The sequence below is a fragment of the Lonchura striata genome, chromosome 1, assembly GCF_046129695.1.
Source record: "Lonchura striata isolate bLonStr1 chromosome 1, bLonStr1.mat, whole genome shotgun sequence".
NCBI classification, from domain to species: domain Eukaryota; kingdom Metazoa; phylum Chordata; class Aves; order Passeriformes; family Estrildidae; genus Lonchura; species Lonchura striata.
Genome location: NC_134603.1, coordinates 60,868,757 through 60,885,146, shown reverse-complemented (window position 1 = coordinate 60,885,146; position 16,390 = coordinate 60,868,757). Strand labels below are relative to the sequence as shown.

The window sequence follows — 16,390 nt, the reverse complement described above, 5'->3', positions numbered from 1 at the left end:
GGGTTTGCATTCTCAAACATTTTAGACATGAAAGTTATATTTCCAGCATTGTGATTGAGATGAAAATCCTAAGTTTGAAGAAAATTAGAAGATGATTAATTTTATTAATATTTTCTCAAGTGGGTTAATTAACTGAGATTGGCAAGCTTTGAAGATTCTCATGTTCTTGTTAGGCTCTTAAATTTGCCTTCCTAGTTGTTTGTAGGAAGTGTACTAAATGAATATACATGACCAAGTTGAGTCTTTGCTTAACGCAGATTTTGGTAATTTTTTTCTTTATGAAGAAGATCGGTACATGGAAGAATTTAGGTATGAAGAGTTTTGGTGGGTTTTGGTGGGGGGGGGGGGTTGTTTTTGTTGGTATTTTGTTTGTTTGGCTTTGGTTTGCTGTTGTTGGTGCTGTTTTGTTTGTCTTTTTGTTACTTAAAGATGTAGAACTGCTGGTTCAGAGATTCCACATACAGGAATAAGAAACCATGTTCAGTGCATGCATAAGAAACCATGTTCATGATATTTCTGTATTTGTAGGGCTTTGCTTTAATTTTCTTAATTTCTTTTTAGCTGACATAGCTCAGAGGTACAGGATAAGCAAATACCCAACTCTGAAACTCTTCCGGAATGGCATGATGATGAAGAGGGAATACAGGGGCCAGAGATCTGTGACAGCAATAGCAGATTACATCAGGCAGCAGAAAAGTAACCCTATTCGGGAGGTCCAGGATTTGGAAGAAATTAGTTCTCTTGATGTAAGTGTTTCAAATTTATTCGTTGTCTGGATTTTTTTTTCAGTGTTAAACTATGGAATGTTCAGTACCTTGTAGTATTTTTAAAACTGAATAGTTTTCAATATTACAAATTAGTTCAGTGTTGTCACTTTGAGCTGCATTCACTCCACTACTGAGTTATTTATCTTGCTTCTAAAAATTTGAAAATAATCATGTGTTTTATTTAACAAGATACTTTTAATATTCCTCACCAAAGAAATACTCACAAGGATTATTCTCAATAGTGAAAAGGCAAAAAAGAAATAATTTCTGCATTTACTGGCTGTTGAATGAATGGCATGTCTATATTTAATATCTGTAGGGAGTAATGACAGTTTTTGATAATTTGATGCAAGTTATAATTCAACCTTTGTTTTTACAGCGCAGCAGAAGAAATATTATTGGGTACTTTGAGCAAAAGGACTCTGATAATTACAGAACCTTTGAAAGAGTAGCGAATATTTTGCATGATGATTGTGTGTTCCTCTCTGCCTTTGGGTAAGTTGAAATTTCTTGTTTTTGTGACTTCATTATTGAAATTCTGTTAATGGCATCTATATAATTTTATTAAATAGACCTTATTATTTTCAGTATGGCATAACTGAAAAGATTAAACCTTAGTAGATAAATACAACGAGGGGATAAAAGGACAAAACTCTTCTTCTTCTTAGCCTTAATTTTTGCTGTGAAATTCAACTTTTATTTTTTGCTTCCTTTTTCGTTTTTTTTACCATTCTTTGTCAGTACAGTTTACATGTACCCGAGGAGGTTTGGGTGGGGGAATGGTAGACATTTGTGTCCCAAAATCCTGCATTATTAGAGGGAAAGGGTTTTTTTCATTTTTCCCTTTTTCTTTTTTTTTTTTTTTCCTTTTGTCTCTAAGGAATGTAGCTGATTACTCATTTCCTCTTTTTATTAGGGGAGCAGACCTTGTTCCAAAATATCTAATTTCTGTGCCTGGGCTTTTTTCATGCGGGTTTTATGTCACTGCACAGTGTAATAGCTTAGAAAGAAAATTACATTGGTGAGCTACACAGTACAAGTGTAGAAGAAAAATCTACAGGAATTCAGATTTCTCCTTGTACAGATTTACAGCAATATTTTAAAATATTCAGTGAAATAAGACTGGATTGGGAGTGATTTACTTTTAAGATGCATATTAAAATCTAGATTCATTCTGCAGTGTTTAATGTGCCAGCACTGCCCAATTTGAAGTGATTGAGCATTAATGTGATTGTAGTGGTTTCCAGTCTACTCACAGTTGCAAAATCAGGAATTTTCATGGTTTATGCCAGATTTTATGCTGCACAAAATTGCCTCAGGAGTTTTTTTAAAACTGGATGTAGTGGAGAACAGCAGAGAAACTGAGAGGTATCAAGGTAGAAAATGTTTCATCTGTTAGATCAAAACCTGTTGCCAGTCCCTGATGCCTCTTGCAATATATCTATAGAAATAGTTTTTGGGTGGGGATGAGTGTTTGCAAAGTGCAGGGTTGCACGTGGCTTTCCCTTCCTTCAGTCCCCAGTCACGTAGTGCTATGACTGTGGAAGCATCCCCGGCCATGACTTGTAAATCTCTGGTCTGTAGGTCTGTCAGTCTTATCCCCGTGGAGCGCCATTATCTCAAGTGTTTTCTGATGGCTGCATCCATCCTTGTCCTCAGCACAGCCACTCTGAGTTGCTATCAGAATTTTAAATTATTTTTTGCCCCCCATTCAACTTCTCAGTCTTTTCAGAAATAACTTTAAAAAATTATTACTAAGATAGCACTGCTTTCAACATTCACTCTACAGTTTTTTTAACCTGTTCATCTTTGGTTTGCTGTTTGTGTCAATTGCCTATAATGAGAAGAACCACTTGGTTGTTGGACACTGTTCTTGAAGTAGGTACTATGGGGGGGGTTATTTTTTTTTGGTTCAGATATAAGCAGACATAGTGGAATGGATCACAGTTTGATTATTGATAACCTGCCTGTGGAAATACAGATTGCACAGCTGGTTTATCATTATTCTTACCTCCAGACACCCATTCCCTTTCTAGCCTGGAGCTGTTAGTGTTTCAAAGTGCAGCCTTCCCAACAGCAACCTTGGGAGCTAAATGTTTTCATGTCGCAGTAGCTGAGGTTGTTAAGCTTCCTAAAAAATTGTATGTGAAAAAACTTCCAAGGGAGATGCTGGCTACAGATCAGTGTTTTTTATTCAGATTATATATAGCAAAATATCTTCATGGGGAGCTGGCACTGATCAGCTGAACTCTTCTGACTGAGTAACAGCCCCTGGAAAGGACTTTTGGTTTTGCTATGGACAGAGTTCAACAGCTACATGATTTGGGGAGGTTACGTGAGTGGTCATGTTCAAATTTCTCCTAAGCTAAAATAAAACAATCAATTTCACAGGAGAAACATAGTTGCTTGACTAACTTCTGTCAAGGCAGAGCTGTCCCATTATGCCAAAATTATTCTGGCTTTTGGTAGTTGTAATAGCTTATTTAAAAACTCTGTTAATAGTACTTAGTTGTAGATTATTTTGATACTTAAAACTGTTCTTAAATTAACTGGTCCTTATAGTTCTGTTAAGATCTGAAATGACCACAGAACAAGATTGTTGAAAGAAGACTTGTAGGCAGGAGGAGATAGATGAAGAGATTGTTAGAGGTAGATTTTAGAAATGGAGAGGAATGAATCTGTAATGTTTGTGAACATGGAAGAGAATGTTGAACAGGGGAAAAAAAGCCAAAAATACTCTTATATTAAAAGGCTATGATGAACTATAAGTAATTCATGGTAGAAAGGGATAAATCTAGGAACTGTTTTAATTTACATTGGCAAGTAAATATAGCAGGGGAGGGTGGGGGGGTTGTGTGCTTTTCCAGAGATTCACCTTGTACATTACTGCTTCAAAAAAAGACAAAATGCAAACTGAAGTGTTTCCATTTTAGTAGTTGTTCTAAAAAGGTATATCTTCAGGCATGTGGGATTTTCACATCATGTCCCCACTTCATTTGAGTTATCTGAAAAAAAAAATCAGTCATAGCTGCAGCTACTGGAGTGGAAGAACACAGAAGAGGACATTTTGGGTTCTACCACAGGGTTACCCTAGAGCATATATTTCATTATAGATTATCATCAGCTTAGCAAGCAATGATTGGGCAGGTGGCTTCACTTTCTTGTTCCATGAAGGCTTGTTTGGGATGCAAGTGGTTTACCTCAGTGATGATTATCACTAGGAAGCCTCATTTCACGTTATGGGGAGAGTCATGTTCGGAATACAAAAATGCATTTTAAAATACGCATCTCTAAACTGATGCAAATACTGGGGTGTAACATAACTCTGCAAGGCAGCTTTTGTATGTGGTAAGAAAAGAATAATTGGATCAAAAGAAATCAATAAAACATAGGTACTTTGAGTTAAGCCTTATGATGTATTTTTCTCAGCACTCGAAATTGTTCAGACTTCTGGAAGACATAGTGCATCTTGCAGTGAGATAAATTCACATAATTTGATTTTTCTTTCTTTTCTATCTCCTCCATTGGATGCACAGCTGTTGCAGCTTGCTTGAATAAGAGATGATAATTTTGGGGTACAAAATAGCAGCTTTCAGGGCACTTTGCTGTGATTTGGGGTAAAATATTCTAAAGGCAAGAGAGGAACTTACCAAGGTGAGGTAGAAGCTGAATACCAAGGAGGAACAGTGTGTCTTAGAGGTACACACCTGAGGGTAAAATGGACAGTGGGGGCTTACTTGCCATCCGTTTTCTCATTGCTCGTGCCTGTAGAACGCCTCAAAGCCCTTCTCTGTCAGGGTAGAGGAGATGTAAATTCTTAGTGTGAACAGTGGAACAGGAAGAGTAAATGCAAACAAGAATCCACTTTCCTTTTTGCTTCCTCAATATTTTTTTTTTTTAATTCTTTGATGGTCTTTACCCAAAATTGTCCTGGCATTTATCACTTGTCACTTTGATGCCTTTAGTCCAGACTTCTGCATCTTGCTGACTCCCTTAATGCCCTCTTACCTAGGCAGGCTAAGTTTCTATGGAGTCATTTTACAGTTTACTTTAAAAATTAAGGATTTTAATTCTCAAATTGTAAAGGGGAGAAAAAATAAGAAGAGGATATAAAATTAAAATATGAAATTTGGTATCTCAATTATTTTATTTGTCTGTACCAAGACATGCTTGCTGGTTGGTTTGTTGTAGGGCTATTTCAAAAGCAGAGAGATTTAGCGGAGACAATGTAATCTACAAGCCACCAGGGGTAAGTGTAACTGTGTATTTTATTTTGATTGTTGTGATTATATGTGTATACAAACAAATGGAGACTGTATTCAGATCATTCAGTTAGTTACTGCATTTCAGATCTTAGTTTTACTTCACTAAATAGTGTGAGGAAGAGTATCATAGAAATTAGTGTTTCTGAGTCAGTGAAAAAGATCTCATGTGTTAACAGTTAATGCACAGAAACTAAACATACAGTTTGAAATATCCTGTCAAAAAAATTAACTATTTTTTTTCTTTCAACACAGTCTACACATCATGTGTGTTCTGTAGAACTCTTTAAAATCTGTGAAGCTGGTACACTTCGTGATTTTCAAAGCAAGTGACAATTACTGTGTATTTTTGACTATTACTTAACCATGTAGTATGCTTTAGTCCACAAGGGTTAAGAGCTTATCTGTTAATTAAAAAAAATATATTAACTGCAGGTTAACGAACTCTCATAAACATAGTTTTACTGGAAGAAAAATCCAGTACAGAAGAAAATCTGCAATAATTGCTTTATAAAGGCCTACCATTGAAAACTCTGCTCATTTCTCAAATTTACTGTATGAAAAGAGCTACTTACAAAAGAGGAAATAGATGCAAATAGACCTGAGGCGGAAGGGAGTTTCAAAGCATTTTTATTTTTTTCCAACAACAGAATTTATGAAGTTACCTAATTTATATGGCATTTCTGAATTAAGTTGTGCTTAATCATGGCTGCAGCTTGCAAAGTCATGCTTCACTTCATATTAAACAAAATTGTAATTAAATTAAAGGATGATAGCACTGAATTACACGTTAAAACTACTAGCAAATAAAGGAAAATTATTATTTATTCATATCTCTTTGACACAGCAAATGTAAAATACCAGTTTCAAGTCCTGTAGGACATTAGGAGGGCATTTTGATGAGTCTGTAACTATCAGCATTCACTGAAGCAGCTCACTATCTGCATTTAGTTTAGGTCTGGAGATACTACTTCTCAGCCTAGCAGAAAGCAGAAATCTAAATAGCCCTTACTTGAAGCAGCCCTAATTTGGAAACAAAGTATCTCCCATTATTTGTAAAATGTCTTATAAAATGGAGTTGACTGCTTAAATTATAATATGTAATATTTATTTTCCATTTGTACTTTTATCACATATTTAATAGAAATCTTGCATGCACAAGGTTGAATATTGGTATAAGATTTGTTGTAAATATTTATATGAATATTGTTATTTCATGTTGAGTAGGTAATCTTTGTAGGCAGCAATGTCATTTTTACTGTTTCTCATCCTACTGTATTTTTCTTTTCAACAGGAAAATGCTCCTGATATGGTGTATTTAGGCTCACTAACCAATTTTGATTTGATTTATGCGTGGACACAAGATAAATGTGTACCACTAGTTCGAGAAATCACATTTGAAAATGGGGAGGTAGGACTTTTTCTACTATTCTACATTTGGGGTTTCTTTCTTGAAACCAAAATGTCTCTTTCAAGGTCCCTAATCCACATCAAAGAACTTTATTTATTTTGGTTTAGATAGAAAATGGCTGTCAGATAATGTCTTTTCATTCTTTAAGAGATTTTTGGTTACTCTTGAAATTCACTGGAGGCAGATCTGTAGTGGTTTCATACACTACCAAAGTAAGAAGTTATAATTACGGAACTATTATGACTGGGAAAGACCTCTAAGATCATTGAGTCAGGCAGTTACCAGCACCCCTGTGCTCAACATTAACCTTGTCCCAGGTGCCACATCCACATGTTTTTTGAGCACTTCCAGGATGGTGATTCTGCAACTTTCCTGAGCAGTCTGTTCCAGTGCTTCACAACCCTTTCAGTGACGAAGTTTTTCCCAATATCCAATCTAAACCTATCCTGGTGCCACCTGAGGTCATTTTCTCTTCTCCTGTCACTTGTTACCTGGGAGAAGAGGCCAGCCCTCACCTGGCTATGCTCTCCTTTCAGCAGTTGTAGAGAGCAATAGGGTGTCTCCCCTGAACCTCCAGGCTAAACATCCTTAGCTCCCTCCCATTGATGGTAATGTGAGTGGTAGAAAAATACTACTGTATTAACCACTTCCAAAGCATTATCTTATAAATAAGCACATTAAAAGGTGGCTGACCATGGAATCTTCTGGAAATGGTAATGAAAACTATGTGGGGTTTTTACTTTCAGTCTGTGTTAAAGCACTGGTACCTTAATCTTTTTCGTTTCATGTGTTGTTTTCTATGCTTTTCTTCTTTTGGCTGCAATTTGTCAGGTGGAATTTGGGAGTTTGTTTTTAAAGATCTCTTCTCTTTATTATTTCTTTCAAGGCTTTTTTGTTTTCTTGTGTAACTTTTTCTTCTTTTGTCCATATCCAACTCCATATTTTGTTTTGTTCTTTGTAAAATAAATAACGTGAAAAAAAGTCCTTAGAAAATTGTCAAGTTTGTAGCATCTCAAAAGGAGTATTTGAACATTTGTCTGTTAGATTTTTCCCAAGGTTTATCACAAATTCTAGTATGTTATCCACACTGGACGAGAAACCAGAGAATCAGTCGTGATTCATTCATGGCTTGCACACTTAATTCTTTTTATCCTGAATCTGCTGCTCTGGGCACATGCCCAGGTTTTATGGCAGTGGGAGGGACAGGGCGGTTTTGCTTAAGCCATGTTTATTGACTGTTTTCTAGTCAATCCTGCCAGCTTTTATTGGAAAGTTCTGATGGTTAACAAATCTTAATTCTTCATTTGCAACTCAATATGTAAAAGATGCTGCATGTTAACATGTTTAGAAGTGTGTGGTAGATAGTCAGTGTACTTTTTCCATGGTGAAACAGGATTCTGAGCCTTGGAAGCCAAGGTTCATCACTGTTAGCTTGTACCACATTCTGTTGTGGTTTCTCTGGTTGTTCCCTTAACACTTGATTCCTCTTTGCTTAGGCAGATAGTTACAATTGCAATGTGGCATTTTGCCTGGCAAAGTTTGTTTAAAAATTTCAGTGTTGCTGATACCCAAACAATTTTAAACATGCCAAAACTGAGATATTTGTGCACCCTGAGACTGTACTCTTATTTAATGGGCTCTTATTGCACATACTGCACAATATTACAAGATAAAAATATGAAGTGCTGTGACTGTTACACTTTATTGATGGCACTAGAACACTCTTTAAACACATATTAATTGCTCTGAAACAGTTCTGCTTGAGGACTGCCCATTCAAGACAGTTCCTGTACTAGACTGGCAAAGGCTGTTGGGATGAGGATATAATTCAGAAGAATCCCTGTTTAACCTGTAATCAGGCTGTGTAGTTCTGTGTTAAATGGATACAGTGAACCTGTGTTGTCCCAGCGGTGGTGTTGAACTGTGAGGTTTGGAACCAGTAAGAAGCTTCTCAAAGGCACACAGAAGTGATGTGGGAAGCTGAGATCTAATAGAAAGTCTTCTGATTTTCTTAGTGCCAAACAACACTTTTGAGGGAGCTTCCACTTGTTCTGCCTGGTCATTGAGACACTGGAATAGCACAGGAAATAAAGTGAGGTATCGTATAGAAGGGCTAAAATTAGCAAGGTTCACAGCAGCTGTTCTTACAGCCTGTGTGGAGATGAATTGATCTTATGTGTGTAACTTGCTGAAATTGTCATTTTAGCTGCCTGCAAGCAAGAGAAGACCTCAGAGCCAGAATACCAAGCTGTTAGGAGTTCTCCCTCTGGAAATGTACTTGCTGAATGAATAGGGAAATGGAGGCATAATTGTAGTGGTACAAAACAGGCTTTTTCCCATCCTATATAGGAGAGGAGGGTGAGACCCAGCTGAACGTGTGTGTGTAAAAATGAGAATGAGCAAATATGATTAGTTGTTTTAGGGATGGATTGGGAAGCTTGGCTTTCAAGAGCACTGAAGTAAGAGGATCTCTGCAGTCTTCTGTTTAAAAAAACACACTTCAACTTACCTGATGGACTTGGTTGAAGATGGAACAAGAAGGGAGAACAAGAGCCATTTCATGTACCCTGTGTAACTGGCTGCCTAGTGATTGGGGAAGACTTTCCTTCAATTTAATGCAAATTGAAGGTATCTGAAGAAACCCTTCTATTTGGTAGCAGAATAAGCCACTACTATCTTTCCCCAAAAGCACAGTTTTTATGCTGATGTAGGCTAGAATCAAAGCAATAGCAGCACTTGCTTGTTATACCAGTTGTGCAAATGAATGATAGACAACTGTAGGTATTTCTTAGATGATAAATGATAATTTCTTCAATTGGGCTGTAGTGAGTTGAGCTGACAAAAATCATGTTTGGAGAAAGCGTTTGTGTTTTGTTTGAGTAAAAGAAAAATCTTGAATAAATTATTCAAGGCAATCCTGTATTCTTCATCTGTCTGTGGGCAGAGGTCTTTAAAAGGCATTGGGCTACAAGAACAGATTCATATGAGGAAAAGTTTCCCTGTCCAAAAAAGAATGACCAAAGGATAGCTGTCAGGACACAGTTGCTTGATCATAACTCCTCTGGCTGTGTCATTAGCTTCTGCTTTTCTCTTTTTTAGTGAGGAGGGAATAGAGTTATTCAAAGACACTTCTTGTGTTATGCTAAGAAAGCACCAATTTATTATGTGAATAAGCTAGAACTGGGTTCTAGAGTACACCCTCAGCCTTTTGTAGCATCTAACAACCAAGGTGCTCAGGCTTTATTGTGGTTTCTCTGGAGTTGCCATGTTTCCTCAGAATTGGCTTATTTCTTTTGCACAAGTATTCCAGTGAAATTGTATCCCTTCCCAAAATGCTGATAATGACTTGCTCTCATCCTTTATCTGTTGTATATGATAAAAAGGAGGAAACATGGTTGACTGTATCACTCTGCTATCTTGGAGGAAGGGTCAGCAGTTAACATCTTTAGTCTTGCTTTTTGTCTATTCTTAAAGTAGAGATCTCACTGAATTTGAAAATTGTTGGAATCACTTGATTGGGTGCCTGTAAGAAGTGGAAGAAATGTGTTTGTCCTTTGTTTTCTGTGCAGGAACTGACAGAAGAAGGCCTTCCTTTTCTCATACTTTTCCACATGAAAGATGACTTGGAGAGTTTAGAGAAATTCCAACAGGAGGTTGCACGGCAGTTAATAGGTGAAAAAGGTTTGTAATAATTCCCACTACTTCTTGGTTTTACTGGTATAATTTTTTTCAGACAACTCAGTGGAGTGGAAGCAAAGGCCAAACAGAATTGTAGCTTTCAAGCTCTTGAGACTGAAGGGCTTGATGCATTTTTGACAGTGAGAACCAACTCCTCTGGAAATTATTAAAATAGAGGCACAATTTATTAGTAAGTAACTTTCAGAAATCCTTCTTGTCTGAGTGATCTAATGTGTTTTGAGAGGGCATTAAACAAAGCTGCAGTTTGTAATATGGGAAAAAAAAACACTTTAAGAAAATGTATTATTTTGGTGGTATTGTTTATTAAGACTTATTTTCAGGTTTTGCATGTTGTATCTATCTCATATCTTCACTTTATAATACTTAGGAAAGTGGTTTCAAGACAATAATAATAAAAAAATCCTAACATGGGTTTTTGTCTGCTCACAATGTTAAGGTACAATAAACTTCCTCCATGCTGACTGTGACAAATTCAGGCATCCACTCCTTCACATTCAGAAGACTCCAGCAGACTGCCCTGTCATTGCCATTGATAGCTTCAGGCACATGTATGTCTTTCCAGACTTCAGTGACTTGTCGTAAGTATCTTTTTTGGTGCATTTTAATTTGAGAAGAACAAGTTTAAAGGCTTGTACTTTAATCACTACTGTGGTAGGAAGATGAGTAAACCTGGGGTCACTAAGGCTGCCTCTGTGTGATTTAGTGTCAGAGCCTTATAGCAGGATGAGCTGGCATGAAGTCATTGTTTAAATAGAATCGTATTACTTTATACGAGAAAAGAATCTCACGTGAAATTCTTAGATGCTGGTCTTCTTTTCTGTCATGGTGTTGCTGTTTTCCATCATGGTTAGGCATTTGGAGCTTGGCATGACATTTTTGGTAGTGATATAGATATCTCAACTTTAATAGAAGTACTGTGTTATTCAGGGATTATTGTAAAAAGCAGCATGTAATAATTACCAGCCTGCTGGTTTAGGTTTTCCTGTGGTGCAATTCTAGCCTCCCTGCATTACTCTATACCTGGAAAGCTGGCAAAGAAATACCTGTGTGGGTTTGTGAAATTTTCCAAGTGCAACTTGGAAAATGGCCAATCATTGGCATGTTTATCTGGATAAAATACAGTTATAGCAAAGTACCAGGGTGCTTAGGTGAAAGACTGCTGTGATAACCCTCATTACCTCAGCCTGACTGTGGTGTGTGGCCTTGGAAGCTGATGTTCTGTCTGGCATGGGCCAGTCAAGGAATGAAGATGTGTAAATGTTCTCTTCAGGGGTTTTCAGCCTGAGACAAGTGCTCTGTCTTTGTCTTCTGGTTGGGTGTTAAAAAAATCTCCAGTTTCTGTCTCAAAGGAGGCAGCTGCACATTCACTGCCTGCTAACTCCTGGTTAGATATCTAGACTGGGTATTCCATTTTTGTCAAAACCAAGGATTCAAAGCTCAGACTTAGCATGCAAGGTGAATGTAATATCATGCCTAGTTCTGCTATTCCAGGAGACATTCTTTTACCTGAGATACTGACATCTGGGAGGAGAGTTCAAACTTAACTTCTTTGTTAATTCTCCACAGGCTTATCTATAAAATATTGTCTCTGATGTATCTTGAATAGTGCTTTTCAAATATCTGAAGCTATGTATGTTCAAATTCTTGATAAGTGACTATTTTTCTGTGTCTCTGTTTCTTTGGAATATTGTGTTCACTGCACACCCTAGCAAAAAAAATAGAATATTTGCATTTTAAAAGCACTCTTTTTATTGTCACTTTAGCCCTAAAACAAATTAACAATCTCGCAGAGAGGTAGAAGAGATGTTTAGTTTAGACTTTGATGTTATGTTTCTTAAATGTTCCGTTTCTGTGAAAAACTGTCAGAATAATGAGAGCTACTTGCTTGATATGTAACAGTTGTCACTTACAAATGAAGCTGAAAGAGAGATGTCAGGATTGTTGACAGTTGCCTAATGATAAATAATTACTCAACCTTACTCTAGGAGATAGAGCTGATACATAGAAATAGGAAAACACAGTTTAGGAACAAGAAGAGCTTGGAGCTCCTGGGAAGATACTCTTTTGTGTATATGTGGTTTTGATGTTTTTGTTGTTTCTTGGGTGGTTTTATATTGTGGTTTTATTTTTTAATAATAAGTAAAATCTTAATTCTGAGACTTTCATCTACCACTTCAGTAACCTTCTCGACTCTCATGAACTGGCTCCAGGCTGTCTCTGGTAACCTTAGTGCTGCCACCAGCCAGTAGGGGTATGGCACTTTCAGAGCTGGTCCACTAAAAGGTTTCCTCTCTCTTTAGGGAGCTCATTGCCTTTTTGGAGACTAGGCACTTGGCAGGCAAATGAGACCATCACTATTTTCTCCTCATCTGTTGGCCACCTGGCCCCATTCATCCTGCTGTTCCAGGCTGGAAATGATAGCAGGGAGTGTCATGCAGATGGGTTGTAGGTTCTCAGCAAGAACAGGCTGAGCTACAGGAGTGCCCTTGCTGCATTAGGAGAGAAGAAGGTCTCCAGCAATGGGCCTGACCTAGAACAGGGCAGGAGCCCAAGGAAAAGCAGGAAGCAGTAAGTCTACTGTCCCTATAGTCAGGCAGGAATAAACCCTTTTTTCTCCATTGGTACTAATTCATGATCTCATCTGGGTTGGGAAGAGGTCCTGTAAAGTACCAGTGTAATACTGATTGGTTACAGACACTGCTGTAAGGATACCCTCTGAATCAATATTTGCTGCATTTTATCCATAGGGTTTTCTGATGATCTTATGTATTGCTGATAGTCTGTCTGAGCACACTTTCTTCTTCTTTCCTAAATGTAATAATTAGTTTAATGGAAGACTCCCTACAAAACCTGTGTCCATTCACACGTTACTTTAGAATTTTTACATAGTGCTCACACTATAGTTTTATCTCATCTTTAATACTTACTAGATTAACTCTTCACTTTGAGATTTTTAGTCAATTTGACATTTCACAAATAAAACTGGATGCTGTAGTTTAGCACATTTGCTGTGGGTGACAGTAGATGATCTCAGATTAGATTTACATTGATATCCTCTTAGTGTTTATCTGTGGTGTATGTGCAGTTGCTGAGGCAGTAGAGAGCCTTTCAAAGATGTTTTGTCAATAGTGCTCCCCAAGTGTCATTTGTATCTGTAAACTGTGCATTTGGAACCTGCTGTTCTCTCTTACATTACGGTTAGTGGGGAGCTGAAGGGACTTCACAATGAAGTTATTGGCTGGTACAGCTCTGTGGGAGTTATTGAAAAGATGAAATACTTGCTGTGTTCTCTAGAGACAGTGGAAAGAAAAAGAAGCTGGTGGGATACCTTAGCAAATCATGTGGCTCCCTGTCCTCTATTAATCACCTAAAAGTAGGCATAGTGTGCTAGATAAACAGAAGTTAGCTACTCTAAGCAGTACAATTTAAATCTCCTGTGTTTGGACTTAACTTGTAATAAACATGTGGATGTTTCTGTTGAATGTGTTCCAGGGTTCCAGGTAAACTGAAGCAATTTGTACTAGACTTGCATTCTGGAAAATTGCATAGAGAGTTTCATCACGGCCCTGATCCAACTGATGTAGCACCTGGTCAGGTAAGGTTACAACAAATACATTTCATCTGGCCGTTTAGTAAAGACCTTTTTACTACTCTTTGTCAGAGCTATACCTTCTACTATATTTGTACTTTTAAATTCTGTCTTTTGAAAGAGAATATCTGTTAATAGAAGCATAACATTACCATTTTTGTTTGGCTCCTCAGCCTTCTTTGGGTAAAGGCAGGGAGTATTAGGGATAGTAGGCAATATGGTACCCATTTGCTTTGAATAAGGGAAGAGTATAAGAATATCTATTTTCTCCACTGAAACAGGACATCTTGGGCTGTATGACTGTTCTCACTTCACAGAACTGCTCTAAGGTTCTCCTGTGACTTCAGTACAAAAGCTGATAATCCATCATAGCTGCATTATTTCCCACACAACACACTACTAGAGGGTGGTTCTAAGGGGAGATGGCAAGGAAGATTGAAGGTTTTATATATTACCAATGCAAACAGGAGGCAAATTATTAGAGCATCAAGAAAGGATGAGTGAGCAATAATAGGCCTTACTGCTTTTGTTAATGCTGTTGACAAACAGCATTAGCAGTGCTCACAGGCTGCACTTGTCAGTTTGATTTCCTCATGGTTCTGCTCAAAGCTTGTCATGTTGTGTAATTACATGCCTGGAAGTCACTTCTGGGATCTCTTCAGGAACACAACTACTAGATCCTTCTCCAGAGAAAAGTCAGTGTCAGAAAAGAAAGGACATGACCAATCCCAATTCCCTCTGCTTATCGCAGTCTTACAATGGTGTCCGCATCAGCCTTGTATCTTCGTGATACTCCACTCAGCTTACGTGCTTGGGGTCCTGCTGAAAAGTGCAAATTTAACTGTCAGGGAACATTTTCTCTACCTTGGGCACCCTCCAAAGAAAGAACCACTTTTAAACACTTATTTCAAGGTTGTGTTGTCCAGGGCTCAAAGGGCCACTTTGGTCCCAGAGGAGCCCTGGTGCCTTTGTGTTGGGGAGCCTTGAGCCATTCCATGGCTGAGGGACAGAAACTATTTATAGCTACAGGCTCCTTTTCCTCCGTGGAATGTGGTAAGGATGGCACTGCTCTAAGTCGATTGAGTGCAGCCTCCTGTTTCCCTGCTCAAAAGATTTAGAAGTGTGAAAGCCCCGGAGGGCTTGCCTTGGCTAGGAAAATGACTGCTTTTGAATGTTGTCGTGACTGACTGTGAAAACATGTGGGCTGAATGGTCTCAGCAGTAATTCATTTCACTCTGTAGTTCCCTGTGTTTCTCAAAAATTCATTGAGCCACCAGAATTCAGGCCATCAGGAGCAGGGGCAGAAATAAGGGCTGGAGACTGAGGCACAGGCCAGGCACTTGCTCTGAGGAAGAGGCTTGGCCAGGGAAGGAGGAAGCCTGTGGAGTCCCTGGATCCTGCTGCCTGCTTGTGCGGGCACAGGCACAGAACCCAGAGCTGCAGGCTTGCTCTTGCCTCATTTCTGCCTTGAAAAATGCACACAAAACACGAGAGGTTTACATTCCTATGTCTGTATGGCATCCTGCCATCTTGTGGAAGGTATGGATGCAATGGAAATAAATACTGGCCTTCACTAGACTGGAGGCTGCTGTTGTGGGTTACCTATGCCCCTTGAATTGCATGTGTTTTTTATGGGGTATTTTCTTTCAGTTTCCATGGAAAAGTAATTCTAAAATACTTTTGCAGTGATGTCACTTTTGCCCTGGTATATCTCATAAAACACATGCAGATAAATCGAGAATACCCCCAAAGCAAGTGGTAGATTCAAGCAAATACACAGCGGGGTACACTTGAAATACTTCTGTGTGACTTGTACAGAAACTCATGTGATGGCCATTGGCCTTGAGATGTTACAACAAAAGGAATATCCTTAACTGGAATTGCTTGATTAATGTGTGTGTGTGTCGGTGGCCGTGTTCCACCTACTTGGCTCTTGGAACACGCCTTCCAAAAAACCCCCAAACTCAATTTGTGAGAATGCAGGACATTTGTGCACTCCCATAATGCTAGAAATTCATTTAATTGAGATGAATGATTATTAGTCTAACAAACAATTTTACTGTTTGTTTTTATTTCAGCCACTTCAGGATTTAGCAAGCAGCCCACCAGAGAGCTCATTCCAGAAACTGGCACCCAGTGAACATAGGTACACCTTATTGAGGGAAAAAGATGAACTTTAAAAAACTTGAAATAATCTTACAAGCCTTTCAGACAGCAGCATTGACTTCTATGTGGTGGAAATAGTAAACCTATATTTTCATAATTCTATGTGTATTTTTATTTTGAATAAACTGAAAAATAATTTTTTTCTCCCCAGGCTTGTAAATACATTTGTTTGGTGGGTCATTCTGTACAGCATCTTTCAAACAGTACATTCTTAATGCTATAGTAAAATATCAGAGACCCATCCAGACTCTTAATCTAACTCTGTAAAACTTTTATAATCCAAATGAAGGTATCCTTGCCAGAGACATGCTGTTAACTTGCACTATCCCATTAAATAGGACTTTTGGGTTGTTTTCTGTGTAACCTTGGTAGTATGTGCTTTTTCTTCTGTGAACAGCTATCCTGGTAATCTATTTCTTTGTCACATTTTTCTCCAATTTAAAAGGGTCTTCTATTCTGGATACTTGGGAGGGGAATAAATTAAAGTTTTACAGAA

At 38.0% G+C, this 16,390-nt stretch overlaps 1 protein-coding gene across 1 annotated transcript in view; it reads left to right on the top strand.

The window, feature by feature from the left end:
• ERP44 (endoplasmic reticulum protein 44) overlaps positions 1-16,390 on the top strand; it is a 47,277-nt gene extending 30,887 nt beyond the window's left edge. Inside the window, exons 5-12 of the mRNA XM_021528688.3 lie at positions 562-746; positions 1,147-1,262; positions 4,959-5,016; positions 6,324-6,440; positions 10,010-10,121; positions 10,576-10,717; positions 13,632-13,734; positions 15,807-16,390. Coding sequence (XP_021384363.1) covers positions 562-746; positions 1,147-1,262; positions 4,959-5,016; positions 6,324-6,440; positions 10,010-10,121; positions 10,576-10,717; positions 13,632-13,734; positions 15,807-15,908 — 935 coding nt within the window. The 3' untranslated portion in view covers positions 15,909-16,390. The remainder of the gene's footprint in view (positions 1-561; positions 747-1,146; positions 1,263-4,958; positions 5,017-6,323; positions 6,441-10,009; positions 10,122-10,575; positions 10,718-13,631; positions 13,735-15,806) is intronic.